The sequence below is a fragment of the Nannospalax galili genome, unplaced genomic scaffold (genome assembly GCF_000622305.1).
Source record: "Nannospalax galili isolate Female #2095 unplaced genomic scaffold, S.galili_v1.0 scaffold1138, whole genome shotgun sequence".
Classification (NCBI taxonomy): domain Eukaryota; kingdom Metazoa; phylum Chordata; class Mammalia; order Rodentia; family Spalacidae; genus Nannospalax; species Nannospalax galili.
Genome location: NW_008342297.1, coordinates 801,570 through 824,245, shown reverse-complemented (window position 1 = coordinate 824,245; position 22,676 = coordinate 801,570). Strand labels below are relative to the sequence as shown.

The 22,676-nt window shown below is 43.0% G+C and overlaps 1 protein-coding gene and 1 pseudogene across 1 annotated transcript in view; one reads left to right on the top strand and one right to left on the bottom strand.

Annotated features, from left to right (window-relative positions):
- Window positions 1-9,108: 9,108 nt before the first annotated feature.
- Psmd1 (proteasome 26S subunit, non-ATPase 1) overlaps window positions 9,109-22,676 on the bottom strand; it is a 93,353-nt gene continuing 79,785 nt past the window's right edge. Inside the window, exons 20-25 of the mRNA XM_008838066.3 lie at window positions 22,447-22,616; window positions 20,264-20,356; window positions 17,427-17,513; window positions 16,387-16,533; window positions 10,623-10,776; window positions 9,109-9,320 (exon numbers count right to left, since the gene is read on the bottom strand). Coding sequence (XP_008836288.1) covers window positions 10,630-10,776; window positions 16,387-16,533; window positions 17,427-17,513; window positions 20,264-20,356; window positions 22,447-22,616 — 644 coding nt within the window. The 3' untranslated portion in view covers window positions 9,109-9,320; window positions 10,623-10,629. The remainder of the gene's footprint in view (window positions 9,321-10,622; window positions 10,777-16,386; window positions 16,534-17,426; window positions 17,514-20,263; window positions 20,357-22,446; window positions 22,617-22,676) is intronic.
- On the top strand, window positions 11,675-11,775 carry LOC115071267 (annotated as a pseudogene).

Genomic DNA, 22,676 nt, shown 5'->3' with positions numbered 1-22,676 from the left:
GGCACACTCAGGATCCTTCTGCAGAAAAGCTTTAATGCATCTTGAGAGGTAGAGCATAAGCTTACAGGGCGAAGACCCCGAATGTCGGACACCCAGCCCTTATATAGGTTAGTAAGCCCGTCTTGGACGTGGCTACTCTTGATTGGTCGCAAACTCATCAGCCCATATCACGCCACGAGGTAGGCAGAGACTAGAAGGTGGAAAATTACTTCGGGCATGCGTACTGACTTATTTACTGCTCAGCATGAACCGGATGTGAGCGCCATCTTGTAATGGCGTCTGCAGGGACGGCAGGCGGCTCCCCACACTTTTATTATTTTTATGTGTATGTGTGTATTGCCTGCGTGTAGGTAAGTGCACCCATGTCATGCAATGCCCGAGGAAGTCAGAAGGGGCTGTCGGATCCCCTGGGACTGGAATTGTGGACAGCTGTTAGCTGCCATGGGGGTGCTGGGATTCGAACCTGGGTCTTCTGCAAGAATTACCAGTGTTCTTAACCTCTGAGCCATCTTTCCAGCCCCTCAGTCTAGTATTAAGAGCACTGAAAGATAAAGGAACTGTGGGCCCCTGATGCTGAGGTGTACCATACCATACCACTCTTATGGCTGCCTTTCGTATATCTCTCCACAGGAGAATTCTTGGGTGGGGGCACTCAAAGGGAAGCTGAGTTTTCTTTTGTGTGTGGAGCAGTTGAGACAGGGTCTAGTTATGTAGGCCAGACTGGCTTCAAACTTGTGAACCTCCTGCCTCTGCTTCCCTAGTGCTGGAATTACAGGCGTGTACCATCACATCTGGCCCAGAGTTCTGTTAATAGATGAACACAGAGTGAAAAGCCAAGAGAGACTATCGGGGTGCCAGGAGCTGAAGAGGGCTGTTGACATCCACCCAAACCAGCTGTGGTTCCTATGTTAGGAACTGTTTGGGAGATCTGGGTGAAGGATCCAGCATTCAGTGGGTGGGCTCCATGAATGGAGTCTGAAAAGGGGTCTTGGGCACACATGACCCCACCACTGTTTTGTAGCCTTCTCCATGTATGGCTTATGGAAGATGCAGACTCAAGGTCTCTCCTTGTCCTAGGCTCTCAATGAGCCATGGGTAGTAGGGTGTGCCCTGCCCAAGCTGGCCTCCCAAATGAACTCACACAGAAGTGAGCAGGCCTGATTAGCCCGGCCACTGCCCTGCCAGACAGTCTGGCCCCACTCTGAACTGGCAGCCAAACTCTGCCTGTCCTGTGTATCCTGGTGGGCTGAAGACTGTGGCTCTGAACCAACATGGAGGCAGGTGGTCCTGAGGCAGTCCAGCAAAGACCCACATGTTTTGTTCTTCCTAGAGGGCCAGGCTCAGAGCAGAAGCCTCATTAGGTGGGGTTGTGGCCCCAGGGGACAGAGAGAAAGGGTGGCTCAGCTGACTGTGGTGATCTTCTGTTTTGACACAATTTGGACCAGGGTTTTCACACACACAGCAGGATGTGTGGCACAGGATGACCTGGATGAGTCCCCACCCTGTCCTGTGCCTCTATTTCCCTTCTGCTTGCCCATGCAGTCCCTCCCTGGGTGAACTATCAAAAGGCTAGGAATAAACATTTTGAGCTCCAAGAACAACCGTGGAGGCAGAGGCCAACTTCTTCCCAGCATTCTCTCAAGACAACTTGGAAGACTAAAGCAGAGCTGGGGCAGGGAGTGACCCCTGCATTCTGGGGAGCTGGGGGCACTGACCAACCCACTTCTGCATCCAGGGGTCCCAAGGAAAGTGCTGCACAATGGTAGCCTCGCCTCTGTATCCTCATAGTCTTGTTCTGGGTCCGAAAGCCTTGCATACTTACGCTATCCAGGTCTTTGAACTGTTGGTCTCAGGCCCAGGCCTTTCACTATCACCACTAGTCCCACTAAACCCAGAACCTAGGCTGGGGAAGGAGCCAAGACAAGGGACCTCTATGACCCCCAATCTGGTCCCAAGAGCTCCTAGTGCTCTGGTCTGTCTTGACTTACTTTTTTTTTTTTTCTCTTTTTGAAGCAGGGTCTCCCTGTAGCCTCAGCTGTCCTGGAACTCACTATGTAGACCAGGCTGGCCTTGAACTCACAGAACTCCACCTGCCTCTGCCTCCCAAGTGCTGGGATTAACGGCATGCACCACCACGCCCAGCTTTTTGACTTATATTTTTAAAAAAATTATTATTTTTATTTTATGTGTACAAGTGTATTGCCTGCATATAAGTGAGTGCACCCATGTTGTGCAATGCTTGTGGAGGACAGAAGAGGCTGTCAGATCCCCTGGAACTGGAGTTACGGACAGTTGTTAGCTGCCATGTGGGTGCTGGGATTCCAACCCGGGTCTTCTGCAAGAACAGTGTTCTTAACCGCTGAGCCATCTCTCCAGCCCTAATCATGGTTTATAAAATCTTTTTTCCTATCACAAAATAAAGTTCCCAGATAGTATACCGTTTTCCCACAATTTAAAATGAGCAGTCTGAGTGTTGTGGCCTGCACCTGCAGATGGGAGGCTTGCTGGAGCCCAGGAATTCCAACGTAGCCTGGGCAACATAGCAAAATCTCATCCTTTTTTTTTTTTTTTTGAGACAAGGTCTCCCTGTAGCCCCAGCTGGCCTTGAACTCACAGAGATCTGCTTGCCTCTGCCTCTCTAGTGCTATGTGCCACCACACCTGGCTAACAAAACCTCTTCTCTTAAAAAAAAAAAAAAATCACTGTGTTGTAGGAACTGTAATAGAAAGAAAAGGAAAGCAGTTAAAAGAATATACACATGGGGCTGGAGAGATGGCTCAGTGGTTAAGAGCACTGACTGCTCTTGCAGAAGACCAGGGTTCGATTCCCAGCACCCACATGGCAGCTAACAACTGTCCATAACTCCAGTTCCAGGGGATCAGACACCCTCTTCTGGACCTCCACGGGCACTGCATGACACAGGTGCACTTACACTCATACACATAAAATTAAAAACACATACACACACACACTCACACTCACATACACTCTTAGGGCTAGAGATGTCTCAGTGGTTAAGAGCACTTGCTGTTCTTAAAAAGAACCTGGTTTGGCTGGGCGTGGTGGCACACACCTTTAGTCCCAGCACTTGGGAGGCAGAGGCAGGTGGATCTCTGTGAGTTCAAGGCCATCCTGGTCTACATAGTGAGTTCCAGGCCAGCTGGAGCTACAGGGAGACCCTGACTCATAAAAAAAGAACCCCATTCAGTTCCCAGCACCTGCATAGCAGCTAACTCCAGTAACTCCACTTCCAGGGGATCTAACGCCTCCTTCTGGTCTCTACAGTCACTGCATGCATGTGACACACATGCAAGGAAAACATTCATATATATATATTAAAGATATTTGAGAGCCGGGTGTGGTATCGCATGCCTGTAATCCCAGTACTCGGGAGGCAGAGGCAGGCAGAATCTCTGTGAGTTTGAGGCCACCCTGGTCTACAAAGTGAGTTCCAGGCCAGCTTGGGCTACAGGGATACCCTGTCCCAAAAAGACAAAAAAAAAAAAAAAAAGATATTTGAAAAAGAATATACTTATAAGTACACACACACATTAAGGGTTTAGGATGACTGCACCAGAAAATGGCACAGCAATCTGATGGCCTCAGGCAGACTGTACAGGTAGGCGTACAATGATGGTGACTCAGTAGCACAAGAGGTGTGGCCATCTTTGACATGAGTTTTCAAAATGATGAACAACTCTTGGTAAACTGCAAATCTAACCCAAGACCAGTCTTGCCCAACTCCACACTAGGTCAGCCAACATGACAGGCTCCATCTGGGAACAGCAGAAACCACAGATACTCTATTGGTATGTGAAGTGCCTCCAGGGCAAAGAAACGGTGCCCTTCCCCCAAGAACCAATACTTAGGCTGTGGGCGTAGAGGGGAAGTGAAAGGAAACTAATTCCAGTCCAACCTTGGGAACTAATAGCCTGGTACAGGGAAGAGATGGGGCATGGAAAGAACTAACACTTGTGTGGTGGCGCACGCCTTTAATCCCAGCACTCGGGAGGCAGAGGCAGGCAGATCTCTGTGAGTTTGAGGACAGCCTGGTCTCCACAGCGAATCCAGGGCTACAGGGAGACCCTGTCTCAAAAAGACCAAAAAAAAATTTTTTTTCATTTATGTGCACATGTGTGTCTATGTGTCTACTGTGCTCATGGAAGGTAGAAATGGGCACTGAGTGCCCTGGAGCTCGAGGCAGAGGCAGTTGTGAGCCACATGTGTAGATGCTGGGAACTGAACTTAGGTCCACTGGAAGAGCAGCAAGTGCTCTTAAGTCATCTATCCAGGCCCGTCTCGTTTTCTGTGAAGTGGGGATAGTGATATTTACCTCACAGTACAAGTGTGAGGATTAAAACAGGCAACGTGAAGAATGCAGAGGCTGTGCATCGCACACAGAAGCTAACCTACATTGTGCTGTCTGCCCGCCCAACAAGGTACTGGATGCTTACAGTAAGTGAGAAACTGTTCTGGGCAATAGGAACGGGGCAGAAAGCCAGTAGCAGACACAAGGGAACCAGGAACAGCCTAAGAAGCACCACAGCTGTCTTGGTAGCTGGGTCTCCTGACATCAGATCACCTCTTTGTACTAAAGATTCTTGAGGCTGCAGTTAGGTTCTTGCCCTGTATCAGGAACCAAGGCTCCAGGGAATTTTCCCAACTGCCACACAGGCACATTTTCAAGGATCTGCATCCCCAAAGACCCTGGCTTCATAATCTCACTCAGACTGTGCTTCCCCTATGTGCCCCTCTTTTCATGGGGAAAATATATCCTAAAGGGAGGTGTTCCACCATGATTTGGGAGGGAAAAAGGAACCCCTCATCCTAATGAATATGACACCCACCTCATAAACATTCATGAAACTTATAAATCCACAACATAGGATCCAATGTTCTGTTCCCCCCTTTCAGAACAGCCCCCTGTAATCTCTCTTTAGAGGGTGTGCTTTGCTTCTTGCTAAAACTTCGGCTTAAATGGTCTGTCTTGCTCTGAATTTCTTCTTTTGAGAAGACAAGCACCACCTGGTAATAGGGCAATCATTAAGTTTATATGCTAATGAGGGGAAATAGACAGTAAACATACACTATGCAAGGTAGTTATGAGTACCATGAAGAAACCCAGCCAGGGTCAAAAGCTCCTGAATGGTAAGGTGATGATTTAATCAGAAGTCAAAAGGCAGAGTCTTATGCAGCCCAGTATAGCCTCAAAGTCACTATGGAGCTAGAGATGACCTCAGACTTCTGATGCTCCTGCCTCTATCTCGCTAGCACTGGGGATTGAACCCAGGGCATTTTACATGCTAGGAAGCACTGTCCAACTGAGATGTATTCCTAGCCCTGGGCCTGCTTAGAGAACTTATTTATAGTCTAAATGGGAAACAAAAACCATATACCATATAGGAAGCCACTAGAGAATTAGTCACTTTGCACATGGTATGTCAGTTATAGGCCTGAGAGCTGCTCAGGAGGACAGATTACTGAAGGCAAGAGCCCCCACAAAGCTTCTGATGTAGAACAGAGATTTGCTTTAACTATTACTGCCCTTATTTTTGGGAGGCTAGCTTACATACAGCATAGGCGAAGAGCTTTGGATACTTGTGAACCTCTTAAGTCTTTAAGACATAAATCAGGGCTTCCAAGAGACGACGGCACAAGAGTCAGGCTGTCCACACCAGGTCGTGAGAATGAGATGGGATGGGAAACCCTTTATCTTAGTGCAGTCTTTGCTAAGTCCCAGCTGTGTATAACGTCTAAGATCTCCTGCATACAATTTTATTGTAAATTACTGATTCACTTACTTGGAAAACACTGCTTCCATATACCAAAAGAACTGACCAGATCTCAGAAAACAGACTGAGTTGGGGAGTGCTCATCACCAACAAGCTACATGGGAAAGACCAAGGGTATCCCGAAATTCTTTGGAAATTCAGGTCAGAAACCAGCTTCATGGAGATGAACCAGGAGCACAACTGTACAAATGGTTTTGATATTGAACAAATCACTTAGATCCTAGAATCCTTGTGTGAAACGAGGCTACATCATTTTGATACAGCTAAAGCAGCTCTATACAAGACTTGTCTCTAGATGGTAGCATCTGCTTCTTAGGGCAGTTTGTGAGCATGAGCAATGATATATATGGTTCATAGACACTGTCCAGTACACAGTCAGCCTGGGATGATTAGCCACTATTTGGTCCCTGTAACAACCTTGAAGTGAACACTATTTCCTTTGTACAAAAGAGGAAGCCACGAAGCATGGTGGCACATGCCTTTAGTCCCAGTACTTGGGAGATAGAGGCATATCTCTGTGAGATCAAGGCCAGCCTGGTCTACATAGTGAGTTCCAAGCCAGCTGGGGCTACAAAAACCAAAATAAAACAAAAGAGGAAACTACCAGTGGGCAGGATCAAGTCCATGACCTATTGCATAATTTGGCTTGGAAGACCACCACAGCTTTAATGGTTAACAGTGAACCCTCATACTTCCCTTAGCAAGTACTTAGCAAAAAGTACTTGCTAAGGGAAAGCCTGAGTATCTCATGGATCATGGGTCTAAGGCAGGAGGTGTCTTGGTCGAAGCAAAAAAACTGTCTGTGCTTAAGCTCGTTTCTTCCTGTTATCTCACGCCAGTTGCAGATTCCAAAGGCAGTATTTGTGCGTGCAAGGAAGAGCCAGGGTTTTGTAAGAGAAAAATCAAGTGAAAGGCTTTAGCAGGCACATTCAGTCACTGAAGGAAGAGAGATGTTTAGGCCTGGGGGAAGGCCTATGCTCACCAGACTCTGACCAAATTGTTCTGTGAGTGCTCAGTTGGGCCTCGCAATGACCATTTTTTTTTTTTGGTCTTTTTGAGACTGGGTCTCCCTGTAGCCCCAGCTGGCCTGGAACTTACTATGTAGACCAGGCTGGCCTTGAACTCACAGAGATCCACCTGCCTCTGCCTCCCAAGTGCTGAGATTAAAGATGTGCGCCACCATGCCCAGCAATGACCATTCTTAGGAATGTAATTAGTGCTTCGATAACTGGATGGCCTGTGCCTGCAATCCTGGTACACCTGGGAAGCTGAAGCAGGAGGACTGCGAGTACAAGGTGAGACTGTCTGGAAAATGAACATTAGCAAGACAAATGTGGGAGAAATCAGGCAAGAAAATTAGACAGTGAGCAATAATCTGAGGATAGGGACGTACTGTGTCCTGCTAGAACTTGGTTGGCCTTGGTGGGAGGGCTCAGGAAAGCCTTCTTAGAGAAGTTTCCAAAAACTGAGACCTAAGTCCCTTAGGATGGGCCCTTGACTTAGCTTGGTTTATCACAGCTCAGCTTTATGGCAGTGAGAAAATGATGTACATTCAGTCAAAGTGTACTTTAAGATACAATGTGGTAGCTGTATTAAATACAGCTTAACACTTCTCAATTTAAAAATTTTTATGAGCATTTTGCCTGCCAGTATACCACATGCATGAAACACCAGTGGAGACCAGAAGAGGGCATTGGATCCTCTGGAATTGGAGTTCAAAGTTATTAGTCATGATGTGGGTGCTGGGAAATCAATCTGGGTCTTCTGCAAGAGCAGCCAGTGCTAACAACTGAGCCATCTCTCCAGCTCTTAAATACATTTTAAATTTACAATCAGGATACAACTCCACTGTTAGTCAGGGAGCATCTGTAGATCTAGCAGATCTACAAGTAAAATGGTAGTAGGGTTGGGCTGGAGAGAGGGCTCAGCAGTTAAGATTGTACTGCTCTTGCTGAGGCCCTGAGTTCGAGTCCCAGCACCTATGTCAAGCAGTTCATAACTGCTTGTCAACACCAGCTCCAGGTATATCTGATGTCTCTGGCCTCCAAACCTGTAGGAGACTGGATTCTAGAACAGGTCCAATTTCAGAAACCAAACCATTTACTCCACTGGTGTAACTGTCATGTATTCTGTTGGCTCTTTGCTCTGGAAGGGTGTGCCACAATACCATCTGGGAAGAATTTCTGTCATTCTCTTCCGTTTCTTCTACTGAGCAGTTCATTTACAGCCATCCTGTGTGTGCATGACTTTATTTCACTGTTAGCTCTGGCACTATGCATTCCCCAGGAAATTCAGGAGGGAAAAAAAAAAAAACCAGGAAAGCTAAGTCTCATCACAATCGGGTTTGTGCCCATTTTCTTCACAACTTGCACTTAAAAGCTGAAACCTCCTCAATGCTTCGATTCTGAATGGCACTGCCCCAGAATTGGTGCTGACTTCTTCCTCAAGTTCAATTCATTATTTGGGAAGGAATGTAAAAACGTTAGCAGACTAGTGGCTCCTAGACTGCTAAATTTTGGATGACATCACTCAGAGACTGTTTTTTGATCATTTTGTAGATAAAGGCAAATGTTAAGAGATAACTGAAATGCAAGCAATGTTAAGAGTTGGAACAGGAAGGGCATAGCTAATGAGAGGCTGGGAAATGAGATAATGTCTTTTATAGAATCATCTGACATTGAGGAAACAAGGAATTTACAGAGGAGGGGATACAATGAGATTAAGGATGTGGAGTCATCCTTAGGGATCAGTAAACTTTAGAACTAGACATAACAAGACTGTACAGCTGACTGCATTAGGGCTGAGCTATCTAGGAGTTTATTTCTTAGTTTTTTTTCCCCTCTCCACACTGAGAGGCTATCTGTTGGGCTAGGGACACAGCTAATAGCTCAGTGGTAGAACAATTGCAGGGCATGTACCAAACCTGGGTTCAATCCCCAGCACTGAAATAACAGAGTTTTTTAGAGACTATCTCCTAAATTAAGGAGTCAAAGGAACAAGGTTCATCTGTCTCAGCTTCCTGAATTATGGGCATGTGGCACCACGCCTAGTTTATGGTTGGGGGGTATCAGATCCATGAAAAAACCCAGGTTGAAGGACTGGAGAGATGGCTCAGCAGTTAAGAACACCGGCTGCTCCTGTAGAGTACCCACACTCAATTCTCAGAACCTACATGGAGGCTAACAATTGTCTATAACTCCAGTTCCAGGGGATCCAATGCCTTCCTCTAAATTCCTCGGGTACTGCATGACATAGGTCCATTTACATGTGTGCAGGCAACACACTCATACACACAAAATAAAATTTAAAATGTCAATTGGAGATTTTAATATATTTATTTGAAAACCAAGTTCTGTGAAAGAGCACATGAAATAGTCAAATATCTTTTTTGTCCAAAGACTCAGAGACAAGTTCTTGAGATCAGCGTGGAGGCAAAGATACATGCACTGAGTGAGTTTCAGCATGAGTTTCCTCATAGGCATTTTCAGTGTGAGTCAGGATGGTCATCTTCAGGTGAGCAGATGGATCCTGGGAAAGGGAGTAGTATGAGTAGCAGAAACTGGCAACGTGCTTTATTTCAAAGGTTTAAAAAATTTTAATTGCCCACAGAGGTCAGAAGAAGGTGTTGGAACCCCTGGAACTGGAGTTACTGACAGTTGTTAGCTACCATGTGGGTGCTGGGCTCAAACCCAAACCCGGGTCCTTTGCAAAAGCAGTGGGTGCTCTTAACCACTGAGCCATCTCTCCAGTCCCTATTCCAAAACCTCTTTAAAAATCACTAGTTAAAATATAAAACTAGCTCTCCTAGTTATCTGTAGTCCTATTATGCCAGTCTGTGCTGATATAATTTCCAAATTCCTAACAAGTTGAGTATTTTTATCCTTCTAAAAACTGCCATAATGGCTGGGCATGGTGGCATGCACCTTTAATCCCAGCACTTGGGAGGCAGAGGCAGGAGGAGCTCTGTGAGTTCAAGGCCAGCCTGGTCTACATAGTGAGTTCCAGGCCAGTTGGGGCCAGAGAGAGATCCTGTCTCAAAAAGACCAAAAAACCACCCAAAACAACTACCACCACTCTTGAGTTTCTAGCTGTATACTTCAAGTCATTCTGTATTTAACCGTCTTGAAATACATGATCAGGGAGGTTTCTGTGAGGCATTATGAGTCAATTCTGTGACACAGACTGAGTGAAAACAATACAGTCTTGCTTGGAGGGTAAACCTTAAGGCTGAGAGATGATATTCCAAAGCAGTAGATGATAGAGAAGTCAGTATTAACCTCCCACACTCTGATCCATTCTGAGGCAATAGCTTTTCCAACAATGGCAGGGTTTCTGTCTTAATAGCAACCTGAGACTTCTGTAAAGCTTTTGTTAATGCTAATACTGTGTATACCATGCTAGATTTGCAGGCTTTAAGTGTTTTGTGTGTGTGTATGTGTGTGTGTGTGTGTGTGTGTGTGTGTACATTAGATGCTTAATAGCTCCACTGAATAAATGTTCAGATCTTAGAAGAGAGAAGGAGACGAAGAATCTGTGGAAAGTCTATTCCTGTGTGATACTCTAAGTGTGACATATGGACGACTGCTGGCTCACAACTATGACTGATCCATATAAGGAGCCTACATAAGGTCAACTCTGTTACCTTCATCACTAAGCAAAACAGTGTAGTTCAATTGTGTTGGCTGGGAAACAATGTAGCTCAGACTGACTTTGAACCTGCTAAGCGGCCAAGGCTGGCCTTGAATTCTTGTCTCCCTGTCTCCATATCCCAAGTGCTGGGATTATAGGTATGTGCCTGGCTTGGCTCAGCTATTTTTGTTAAACACTTACCATGGTCCTAGTCATCAATATACTCAAATGGCTCCGGGGGTTCTGGCTCTTGCTCTTCCTCTTCAATTTTCGGGCCATGTGCTGCCACAGGTTCCACTAGTTCTTCAGTGTCTTCACTGGTGTCTTTGAGGATTATGATGCCTCCAATGGAGAGCTGTGCACACAGAGAGGAGGAATGTGGAATAAGCTTCACTCAGATTTCAAGGCATTCTGCAATCTAGAGTGTGTACCTGTTACGTGGAACCTCAACACCTTGATGATCTGCAAGGAAACAGCTGAAAGATGACTCTACCAGGATGGAATAACTCATCTCTGCAGAATATCTGTGGCTGTGCACAACGTACCATGTGTGCCACTATATTCAGATGCTACATCTCAAGAATAGTGCTTATCAGCCACAAAAATGAGGACGGTGGTTAAGAGCATTGGCTGCTCTTGCAGAGGACCTGGGTTTGATTCCCAGCACCCACATGGTGGCTAACAAACTTCTGTAACTCCAGTTCCAGGGGCTCTGATGCCTTCTTCTGAACTCTGTGGGCATTTGCATGATACACATGCACTTATGTACATGTAGGCAATACACTCATACACATAAAAAAATAGTAAAATATTAAAAAAAATATTTTATTTATTTTTATTTTATGTGTATGAGTGTATTGCCTGCATGTATGTGAGTGCACCTGTGTTGTGCGATGCCGTGGAGGTCAGAAGAGGACTTTGGATTCCCCTGGAACTAGAGTTAAAGATGGTTCGTAGCTGCCATGTGGGTGCTTGGAATCGAACCCGGGTCTTCTGCAAGAGCAGTCAGTGCTCTTAACCGCTGAGCCATCTCTCCAGCCCCAGTAAAATATTTTTAAAATGTGGAAGAGGGTCAGGCGTGATGGTACATGCCTTTAATTCTAGCACTAGGGAGGCAGAGGCAGGTGGATCTCTGAGATTGAGATCGAGGCCAGCCTGGCTTACATAATGAGTTACAGGCCAGCTGGGGCTACAGGAGACCTTCTCAAAAAACAAACAAACAAAAACCAAAACCAAAAGAAAAACATGCAAAGGTACTTGCTTCAGCAGCACATATACTAAAACTGCCATACAGAGAAGATTATCACGACCCTGTGTAAATAATACGTGAATTCATGAAGTGTTCCATTTTTTTTTTTTTTAAATGTGGAAAAGCTGCTCCCATCTTGGACATGTTTCTTAACAAGATCACCATGACGTAAGCCAATGAAAGCCCAGATGGGAAACAAAAGGAAAGTAGACTGCAGAGCAATGCTAAGCCCTCTCTCAGCATATTAGCTAGAGGCAAATGCAAACACTGCACTATTCAACCATCTCCGGCGTGCTAATCGTATTCTATTTGCTTGCCTGTGTCACAGGAAATGGAAAGCTGTTCTCTGTAATTAAATAAGTCAACAGTGGCAGAGCACATCTGGAAAAAACGTGCTTCTACCGAAGCACATTACTGGGAAGTAAAAGAAGCACAAGCACATTAGTCAAATGATTCACGTATACAAGTACCTCTGCAGCTGAGCCTAATCTGATTTCTGTTCATCAGAACTCTGCCCTGCCATGCTATAAAACTGGTGTGCCTTCAAGAACTTTTAAACTATTTCCCTCTCCTAACACATTCATATCAAATAATCTACAACTATCACTTAAAAAGTTTGCTTTTCTTGGGGCTGGTGAGATGGCTCAGTGGTTAAGAGCACTTGGTGTTCTTCCAGAGGACCCAGGTTTGGTTTCCAGCATCCACAACGGCCCAAAACCCCAGTCCTAGGGAATTCAAGATCTCTTCTGGCCTCGATGGACATTACACATGTGGTGCATTTATATACATGTAGGCAAAACATATAAATATATAACATATAAATAAAAAACAAATCTCTCACCTTATAAAGCAAGTTTGCTTTTCTTTAAAAGAATGCATTTTATGAATGGACTCTGCCTTTATTACCAACAGTCCAAGAACAACAAAATACGACTGCTGTCCTACTCCTCCATGGTCTAAGTTTAAGTGAACCTCCTGGTGGACCAAATGGAGATGAAATTCCCAAGCAGGAGAAAATATGCATGCTTAGAAGAGGGCTTCCTAGTTTTCTGAAACCTGTAGCTCCAGGTTATAACCACTACTTACTTCATGCTTAACAGAAATGGAGTGATCTAACTCAAATTTTATAATATAATCTAATATAGAAAGAGTTATTTACAGCTATACCACATAGGTTTATTATTATTATTTTATTTATTATTATTTTTATTATTTATTTTTGGTCTTTTTGAGACAGGGTCTCCCTGTAGTCCCAGCTGTGTTGGAACTCACTATGAAGATCAGGCTGGCTTTGAACTCACAGAGATCCGCCGGCCTCTGCCTCCTGAGTGCTGGGATTAAAGGTATGCGCCATCACGTCCAACTTTGAACTTTATTTTTTAGAAAATATTTTATTTATTATTTTTATTTTATGTGGATGAGTGTACTGCTTGCATGTTAAGTGCAGTGTCGAGCAATGCCCATGTATGTGCGTGTCAAAATGCACTCTTTTGAAGTATAAAATGTAATAATATAAAACACACATGTGTGCAACCATCTCTACTGAATTCAAGAACACCTGCATTGACCTAAAGAAACCCTGTACCTGGGACAGAGAGAACAAGGTGGCACTAACCTTGAAACTCCCTCCTTCCAGGTTAGCTTTCATAGTGCCGGAAGGTGCTATGAAGGTCACCGGGGGAGAACAGTTAACAATGGACTCACCCAGCAGTAGGCCCTGAATGTTACAATATTAATATCCCAGGAAAGATGGGTTCACTGGTACAATAGTGGCATGATTGTTATGGAAGTAACCAATTGCCTTTTCTGATTAGATTTGAAGTAGGCTTCCACAGGAGGAAATTAACGCTTGGTTCTGTAAACCTGGTCAGAAGCCCATAGCTAGGCAGTGCTTATGCCCTAGGTTTGCTCAGACACACTGATGAACTTTTTAGGTAACTTAGTCATTTGGTTACTGTACTTTTTAGCCTCAGAATTTCTATTTCATTATTTTAATAATTTTTTGGGGGACAGGTTCTCAGATATCCCAGGTTAGCTTTGATTTCACTATGGAGCTGAGGATGACCTTGAACTCCTGATCCTCCTGCCTCTACCTTTTGAGCATTAGGCTTACAGGAGTGTGCCACCATGCCAAATATATATATATATATATTTTTAATGCAGTGCTGGGAATCAAATCTAGAGCTTTTGCATGCTAAGTAAGTATTCTACCAACTGAGCTACATTCCCCAGCTCCAACTTCTCTTTACAGATACTCATTATTAAAACACCATTCTTTGCATTTTCCTTTAGCTCTTTGAACATATTTTAAATAGTTGATTTATTATGAAGTTCAGTACCTAGGTTTTCTTAGGGACAATTTTCATTGTCATTACTAGGCCATATTTTACTTCTTTCTTTGCATGTGGCTACAAATGTCTGCTCAGTTTGTCTATTAGTTAGGTCATGATTGGATAAGGATTTTCCTAAACACTTGGGAACACAAAGCCCCCCAGAGTTTGCTCTGTGTGTTGGGCTGCATCTTCAACAGAGCTGATGACTCTTCTTCAGTCACTAGTTCCTGCTCATACAGAGACAATCTTTTGATTCACAGATGGACCAATCATTACAGCTGTCTCTGACTTAATTTGAATAAAAGCTTAATACAGCCTCATGGCCTTGAACATATATTTGTATGCTTTATTGTTGATAGTTACCTTTAACTAAAATTCTGAGTATCTCATGAGCCTATAATATGCACTAGTCGCTAATCAAAAGAGCTGAAATATAAACACAGTTATGTCTACTTTCAGCTCTAAATTATTACATACACTAATTTCACTTCTTGCCTTTGTCTCTACAGCTAATAGCCTAGTCATGTAAGACCTTGGCTTACAACTGATATATAAGAATTGCCTTTCATTACCATTAAGTTGATAAAAATAAGTTTGCTCTCATATAAAGGCCTAGAAATCTCATCTATGGCATTTCAAACAGACAGGATGTCTTGAATGGGTCTACTGCTAACTCTTTAGTTTTTGAGATTCAAAAACTTGGGCCAGGAATATTGGCTCATGCCTACAATCCCAGGACTCAGGAGTCTGAGGCAGTATAATTATCCATGTGTCCAAGGCCAGCCTGGGTTGCACAGTGAGTTCTAGGACAGCTTGGGCTACAGAATAAGGCCCTGTCTCAAACCAAACAAAATAAGACATCATCAAAAATAGAACAAAAAACTTGTAAGATAAAGACATCATGCTAAAAATTCTGGTAAGTATTTTGCTATGGTTTGAATGCGAAATGTGCCCCACAGGCTCATGTGTTTGAACACATGGTACCATGCTAGGGGCCTTGTTTGGGAGATTGTGGAACCTCTAGAATGAAAGGCCTACCTGGCAGACCTAGGGGTAGGCCATGGAGATTATAGCCTGGCTTGCTCCCTGACCCCTCTGCTGTGCAGAGCCCCAGTAACCCACTCCTCCTGCCATGACTACTACCATGCCAATGTCACCATTACCAAAATAAACCTTCTCTTGAGTTGCTTCTGTCGGGTATTTTGTCATAGCAATGAGAAAGCAACTAATAGATTTCTAGCAAGAAACATTCTGCCTTGGGATGAACAAAATATCACAAAGATCTAAACTCTGAAATTCAAGTAGCTACAAAAGTGATATAACTTAATGACTATGCTAACTACGCAGGGCCAGGTCTCCTCACTGCTTCTGTATTAACTGCTTTCATCTGTGCCTATGAGTCAGGGAGCGATAATCCCCATTTATAAGGGGAAACTGAGGCAGAGAAACATTTAGCACCTGGACAAGGGTCACATGGCCTATGAATGGTAGAATTCAAACCCAGTCTTCTCTGGCTCTACAGTGAGGTGCATAAATCTGTGGCAGAAGAGGAAAACACCTGATAATGTCACACAGAAAAAAAGAAAAGCTCCTCAGAAATCTGTATGAAATAGAGGGAAATGTTCTCTATTTTGTTTAGAGTAGTTTTTAAAAAATTATTTATTTATTTATTGATTGATTATTTATTTTTTTGGTCTTTTTGAGAGAGGATCTCTGATTGATTGACTTTATTTTACTTTTTTTTTTTTGGTCTTTTTGAGACAGGGTCTCCCTGTAGCCCCAGCTGTCCTGGAACTTACTATGTAGACCAGGCTGGCCTTGAACTCGCAGAGATCCGCCTGCCTCTGCCTCACGAGTGCTAGGATTAAAGGCGTGTGCCACCCGGCCTGGCTTATTTTAAAATATTTTATTATTTTTATTTTATGTGTATGAGTGTATTGCCTGCATGTAGGTAAGTGCAACTGTGTCATGCAATGCCTGCGGAGGACAGAAGTGACCATCGGATCCCCTGGAACTGAAGTTAACACATGGCTGTTTGCTGCCATGTGGGTGCCGGGATTTGAACCCGGGTCTTCTGTAAGAACAACCAGTGTTCTTAACCACTGAGCCATCTCTCCAGCCCCGATTTTTTTTTTTTGGTCCTTTTGAGACAGGGTCTCCCTGTAGCCCCAGCTGTCCTGGAACTCACTATGTAGACCAGGCCTCTGCCTCCCAAGTGCTGGGATTAAAGGCGTGTGCCACCATGCCCAGCCACAATTTTTTATTTTTAATACTAGTGAGTTTGCTCCAAAATATTTTGGAGATTTATTCCCTATTAGTATTACCTAGTCCTACAGATTAATGTCTCTCTGACAAAGACAGCTAAGAGCCATTGGTAACTTACTGGTTTGAAAGGCTGGTATCTACAGGTCTCTGGCATAGTTAAGACCTTAAGCTGGGCAGGCATAACTCGTGCTGGGTTATCCAATAACTGGAAGTTTGGCTCAGGCTCTTTTTTCTTTTCTTTCTCTTCCTTTTTCTCTGCTTCATCCTAAGGTGGGAAAAAAGGCAATTCAATAAAGGTTCACTTTTGTTCCACATCACGGAGAGTAACTGGTAAGCTTGTGGAACAGCTATCAGGTGTAAAAATTCTTGGTAACAGAATGAAAGTACAACTAAAACGAAACCAGACTCAGGTGTGGGAGAGAACAACTCTACTCAGGGAGAGGAATGGTATCTGACTTGATTTTAATGGATGACAAGGGTTTTCTACCAGCAAAGAGCAGAAGAATGGGGTCTATTAAACCAATCATAATCTATTTGACTCAAAGAGTCTTTCTTCCTTCTATCACCAAACTATTGCACAATGAGAACACTATTTGCCCTTCAAAACATGTAATTTTATCTAGGAACTAATACCTGGTTTGTACCTTTCTACCGTCCCACAAAATGGAGACTGTTAGAGTTAGAATGTGAAATGTTCCCCTCGAACTCATGTATGTAAACACCTGAAAACCTTTTGACCTCAGGGTCTACCTGGCTGAAGGGATGGGACCTGAGGGACATAGGGTCACTCTGCTGCCACCCTGAGTGCTTTGCTTCCTGATCCTCCAACATGCAAGCAAGCCTATGCTGCTAGCTCCCACTGCCACAGATGCAACCTTGCCACCATGCCTCCTGCCATGATGGAGGCATCCCCTAATACCATGAGCTAAATGAACCTCTTCTCTCTGAAGTTACTTCTGTGAGGTGTTTTGTTATACAACAAGGAAAGCTAACCAACATAGATATAGTTTCCTAGTGTCGCTTTCAAATACAACATGATTCTACGTGTGGAACAGGATAATTACTTGAAAAAGACAAGAACAAAGTACAAAAGGGTTTAAAGAAGAACTTGAATTGTGACAGACAAAATCACCCTCATTACCATTGGGCTGTACTTACCACTTCCATTTTCTCCTCCTCTTTTTTTTCTTTTTCCTTTTCCTTTTTTTTAGCTTTGGCAGTAATAGATAACACAGCAGTAGAAACCTAGAGACAGTCAAAATGATAAACTGTTATAATCTCTTACTATATAGCAAGATATAAGCCCAAAGAGAATAGAATCCTGTTTCTTGTCACTGTATAATAAACAAAATCATTGAAGAATAAATGGGAAAGCAAGTAGGACTCTTAGTCATACTATATGCTATCACCGTTACCTTTAGTGACTGGATACTGTCAACATAACTAATCTTTTCTGATCTGAAGCCTACCTTCTGTGAATTTGTTAACATCTACTTCTGAGATACAGATTTGGATGCTATATTCTTTTTCACTTTATTGGGAAATCACTAGAACAAATAAAAATTTTCTTGTCTTGGTCACAGAGATGCTCTCATGACTAGATACCCTGTCATGGTAATATACATGGGTAAGCAGCTGGCTAAGAAGGATCTTTCGTTTTTTTTTTGGTCTTTTTTGAGACAGGGTCTCCCTGTAGCCAGATTAAAGGCGTGTACCACCATGCGTAGCTCAAGAATGATCTTGATGGATCTCACTTGAAATCAAAGGTGAAACAGTGCTTTGTAAAACTGAGTAATATGGGACTGGAGAGCTCAGCAGTTAAGAGCACTGGCTGCTCTTGCTTAAGGCCCGGGTTCAAATCCCAGCACCCACATGGCAGCTAACAACCACTCATAACTCCAGTATTAGGGGGATCTGATGCCTTCTTCTGGCCTCTGCAGGCATTGCACAACATGGGTGCACTTACATGCAGATATAACACTCACTCACACTAAATAAATAAGTAAAAAGTTAAAAAAAGCCAGGCGTGGTAGTACACACCTTTAATCCCAGCACTCGGGAGGCAGAGGCAGGCGGAGCTCTGTGAGTTCAAGGCCAGCCTGGTCTACATAGTGAGTTCAGGTCAGCTGGGACTACAGGGAGGCCCTGTCTCAAAAAGACAAAAAAAAAAAGTTAAAAAAAATTTAAAATTGTTAAAGTAAAAAGTAATAAAATGTAGAACAGCAATATAAGAAATAATTTCATCTTTAGTATAAAGAGCACTGACACAGGCTAGGCATGGTGGCACATACCTTTAATCCTGCATTCAGGCAGGTGGATGAGGCCAGCTTGGTCTATATAGTGAGCTTCAGGACAGCAGGGGCTACAGGGAGACCCTGCTTCGAAAACAACAGCAACAAAAAAGCACTGGCAAAAGCAGAGCAAACTGTCAGGGAGACTCGAGTTGTGATTCCTGAGACACAGGGTGGGGTACTATTAGAGTTTAGAGAGTTTGAAAAAGTCTTACTGTTTTTTTCTTTTCCTTTTTTTTGGTCTTTTTGAGACAGGGTCTCTCTGTAGCCCCAGCTGGTCTGGAACTCATTATGTAGACCAGTGGCCTCGATCTCACAGAGATTCACCTGCTTCTGCCTCCCGGGTTCTGGGATTAAAGGCCTGCGCCACCATGCCTGGCTAAGTATTACTTTAAAAAACAGAACGGGGGAAGCTGGAGAGATGGCTCAGTGGTTAAGAGCACTGGCTGCTCTTGCAGAGGACCTGGGTTCAATTCCCAGGACCACATGGTGGCTAACAACCATTTGTAACTCCAATTCCAGGGGATCCGACACCTCTGAACTCATGGGCACTGCACGACACAGATACATCTACCTACATGCAGGCAATATATTCATACACATAGAATAAAGATAATAAAATATTAGAAAAACCAAAAAGCAAGACGGGCTATAAAAATGGCTCAGCAGTTAAGAACACATACTGTTCTAGAGGACCTAAGTTCGGTTCCTTGCATCCACTTTAGGCAGCTTACAATTGCTTTTCCAGCTCCAGGGAAAATGTGACACCTCTGGCCTCTATGGGCAAGTTCACTTAGGTGCATATACCCTCTTTTGTTTTGTTTGTTTGGTTTGGTTTTGTCTTTTGTCCTAGCTGGCCTGGAACCTGCTATGACCAGGCTGACCTTGATCTCAGAGATCTGCTTGCCTTTGCCTCCAGAGTGCTGAGATTAAAGGCACCACGCCTGGTTTACCTTTCCTACATACACTTAATTAAAGCCAGGCATGGTATTGCACATCCCTCTAATCCCAGCACTAAAGGGCAAGGGGTCCTGGAAAGATGGCTCAGTAGTTCAGTAGTTAGTAGCATAGTCTGCTCTTCAGAGGAACAAGTTTGATGACCAGGACCCACATGGTGGCTAACAACCATCATTAACTCCAATTACAGGGGATCCAACACCCTCTTCTGGCTTCTTTGGGCAATGCACAACATGGGTGCACTTACAAGCATGCAGGCAAAACACTCATAGGTACAATCAATCAATCAATCAATCAATCAATCAATCAATCAATCAATCAATCAATCAAATAAATCATTTCAGCACTTGGGAGGTGGAGGCAGGTGGCTCTCTACAAATTCCAGACCAGCCAGAGCTATGCAGTGAGACCCTACCACAAACCAACCAACCAGCCAGCCAGCCAGCCAGCAAACCAACCAACCAACCAACATTTAAAAATGTTATCACCTAAAATAGTCAGTAGTTTCTCCAAAAATAAATATTACTTAAAACACCAAAGAACCTACCTTTTCCTTTTCCTTTTCTTTTGGTACTTCTAGAGGGGCAGGATATGCAAACGTGGATGGTTTACAATTTGATTTATACTGAACTTTCGGCATCTGAAGAAATAAAACACGTTTTACTCTCTCCATTAAAATAATCAAAAATCAAGATTTTTCTTTATAGCTCTGGTTTTTCAACCTACTTAAAACACCAAAGAACCTACCTTTTCCTTTTCCTTTTCTTTTGGTACTTCTAGAGGGGCAGGATATGCAAACGTGGATGGTTTACAATTTGATTTATACTGAACTTTCGGCATCTGAAGAAACAAAACACGTTTTACTCTCTCCATTAAAATAATCAAAAATCAAGATTTTTCTTTATAGCTCTGGTTTTTCAACCTACACGGTTTTCTTTTTTTTTTGCATTTTTAGTTGAATATCATCAAGATTTTTTTAATTAAAAATATTTATTATTTATGGGGCTGGAGAGATGGCTCACTGGTTAAGAGTACTGACTGCTCTTGCTGAGGACCTGGGTTCGATTCCCAGCACCCACATGGCGGCTACCAACTGTCCTTAACTCCAGTTCCAAGGGAATCTGACACTCTCTTCTGACCTCCACGGCACTGCACGACATACATGCAGGCAATACACTCACACACATAAAATAAAATAAATAAAAAAAAAATGAATAAAATATTTTTTTTAAATTATTTGTTATTTTTATTTTTGTGTATGAGTGTATTGCCTGCATGTATGTAAGTGCACCCATGCTGAGCAAAAAGATCATCAAGATTTATGTACTGTTTTTAATAAGCATACAGAGGAAGATGAGAAGTTTCCATGGAAGCTAAATTTTATCACTCTATAAAAACCACCTGTTAAATTTTGGTTCTTTATAGAATTATCTGCAGCTATCTAGTTCCTAAAGCTCTGCCATTGAGCAAGCGTCCTTTGATGTCATGTTTTCTTACAATCCACTCTACTTCAGAGGTGAAGTCCCATTCACCGTGTGAGCACAACTGTTGCCTCCTATGTAAAATGATAATTATTCTGCTCATCAAACTCCCACAGTCACTCCAGTACCACGCTGACAACTCATGAGTCTGTTATAGTTCCAATACCACAAAATCATGCTTTCTAACGTGGGCCTAATAGAAATTCAGCTTCATGTTTTTCTGGGAAGACCTCTCTAGCTGCCATCTTAATCTTTCCTTTCCTAATCTTCACTGATGGCGATGAGTTCCCCATTTACTAAGACAAGGAACTTTATCTTCACTATCTCACTCTCATTGTGGAAAACGTAAACATTATAAAATGATCTGATAGAGTGTAAAAGCCCCTAAAGATTACATAGGTTTTCTTACAATGCTGAAAATTAGGGATTGGAAAACCAAATTATTGTTATTTTGAGAAATAAAGATGCTCAGTATTTGCAACTGTGAGCAGTAAATGCTGAAATATTTAATAAAGACTAAGTGGTTATTAACTACAGAGAGTAATATCAGTAAGATGAAATATTCAAATCAGCCAAATTTTGCTTAAAATTTTTCCACTCTGAAAATAAAACGTTTTAACAACAGTGATGAGTAGATGTAAGAGGTATTTAAAGGTCCAAAGTCTTTGACCTTTAAAGAGGAACTAGATGAATCATGGGGCTACATAATTAAGAAAAATTTAACTACAAACCTCATTGAAAAAAAACAATAACCATGTGATAACAGGGTTCATAGCACCTTAAGTCTTCAACCTATGTGACCAGCTGGCCAGAATGTCTGATCCCTTACTGTTGGTCTTGTTTCATGCCACTGCCAAAGGGATGTCCTCCTGTTACCTTTCTTCATACTAGTAAGTCTTTGGTCAGCTATTCTAGCAGCACATAACTCTGAAGTGAGTATTTATCTCAAAACTCCATTCCTTATTAATAATTAAAGTTAGTTGAGGTCCTTATTCTTCCTTGTCCAGATACTGCAAGCCATCACACTCAGAATGGTCTTTCTAAAATGGAAAATGCATTATCTGTTGAGATCTTTCAACAGCTCTTGCAGCCTCTTGGACTAAAGTGGCACTGACCTGGAATCCCAGAACTCAGGAGGTTAAGGTAGAGGATCCTGAGTTCAAGGATTGCTGACCTACACAGAAAGAGGCTTTCTCAAAAAAACCAAAAATGGTCAAAAAACCAGAATGGTTTATAAAGTCTCTTCATATTTTTGTATTACCCCCCCCATTTCTTTCAAAAGATTTATCCAATGTTATGTACCCAGTAAAAAAAACCTGACTTTCAAATTTTCCACAGTCACACTCTATTCTACAAGGGATGACTCAACTTGAAGAGAAAATATGCTATCAGAGATGCTCATCTTTAAATTTCACAGAAATCTTTGTGAATGTTGGTCCCATAGCATACCTTTAAGTCCTTGTTAAGGCCAATGACACAGGTAGGGGTATAAGCCAATGATAGGAAGTGTGAAAGGGGAAACCAGAACCAGAACTGGGTGAAGACAAGGACGCCAACCACAGAAGGCATATGAGTGTGCCCAGTCCTGGACTGTAAGGAGATGGTGACATTATGACCACCTGTGGAAAAGAGAGAAGCGTCAACAGTGTGTCCAGCAAGGCAGTAACAAGCATTTCTAG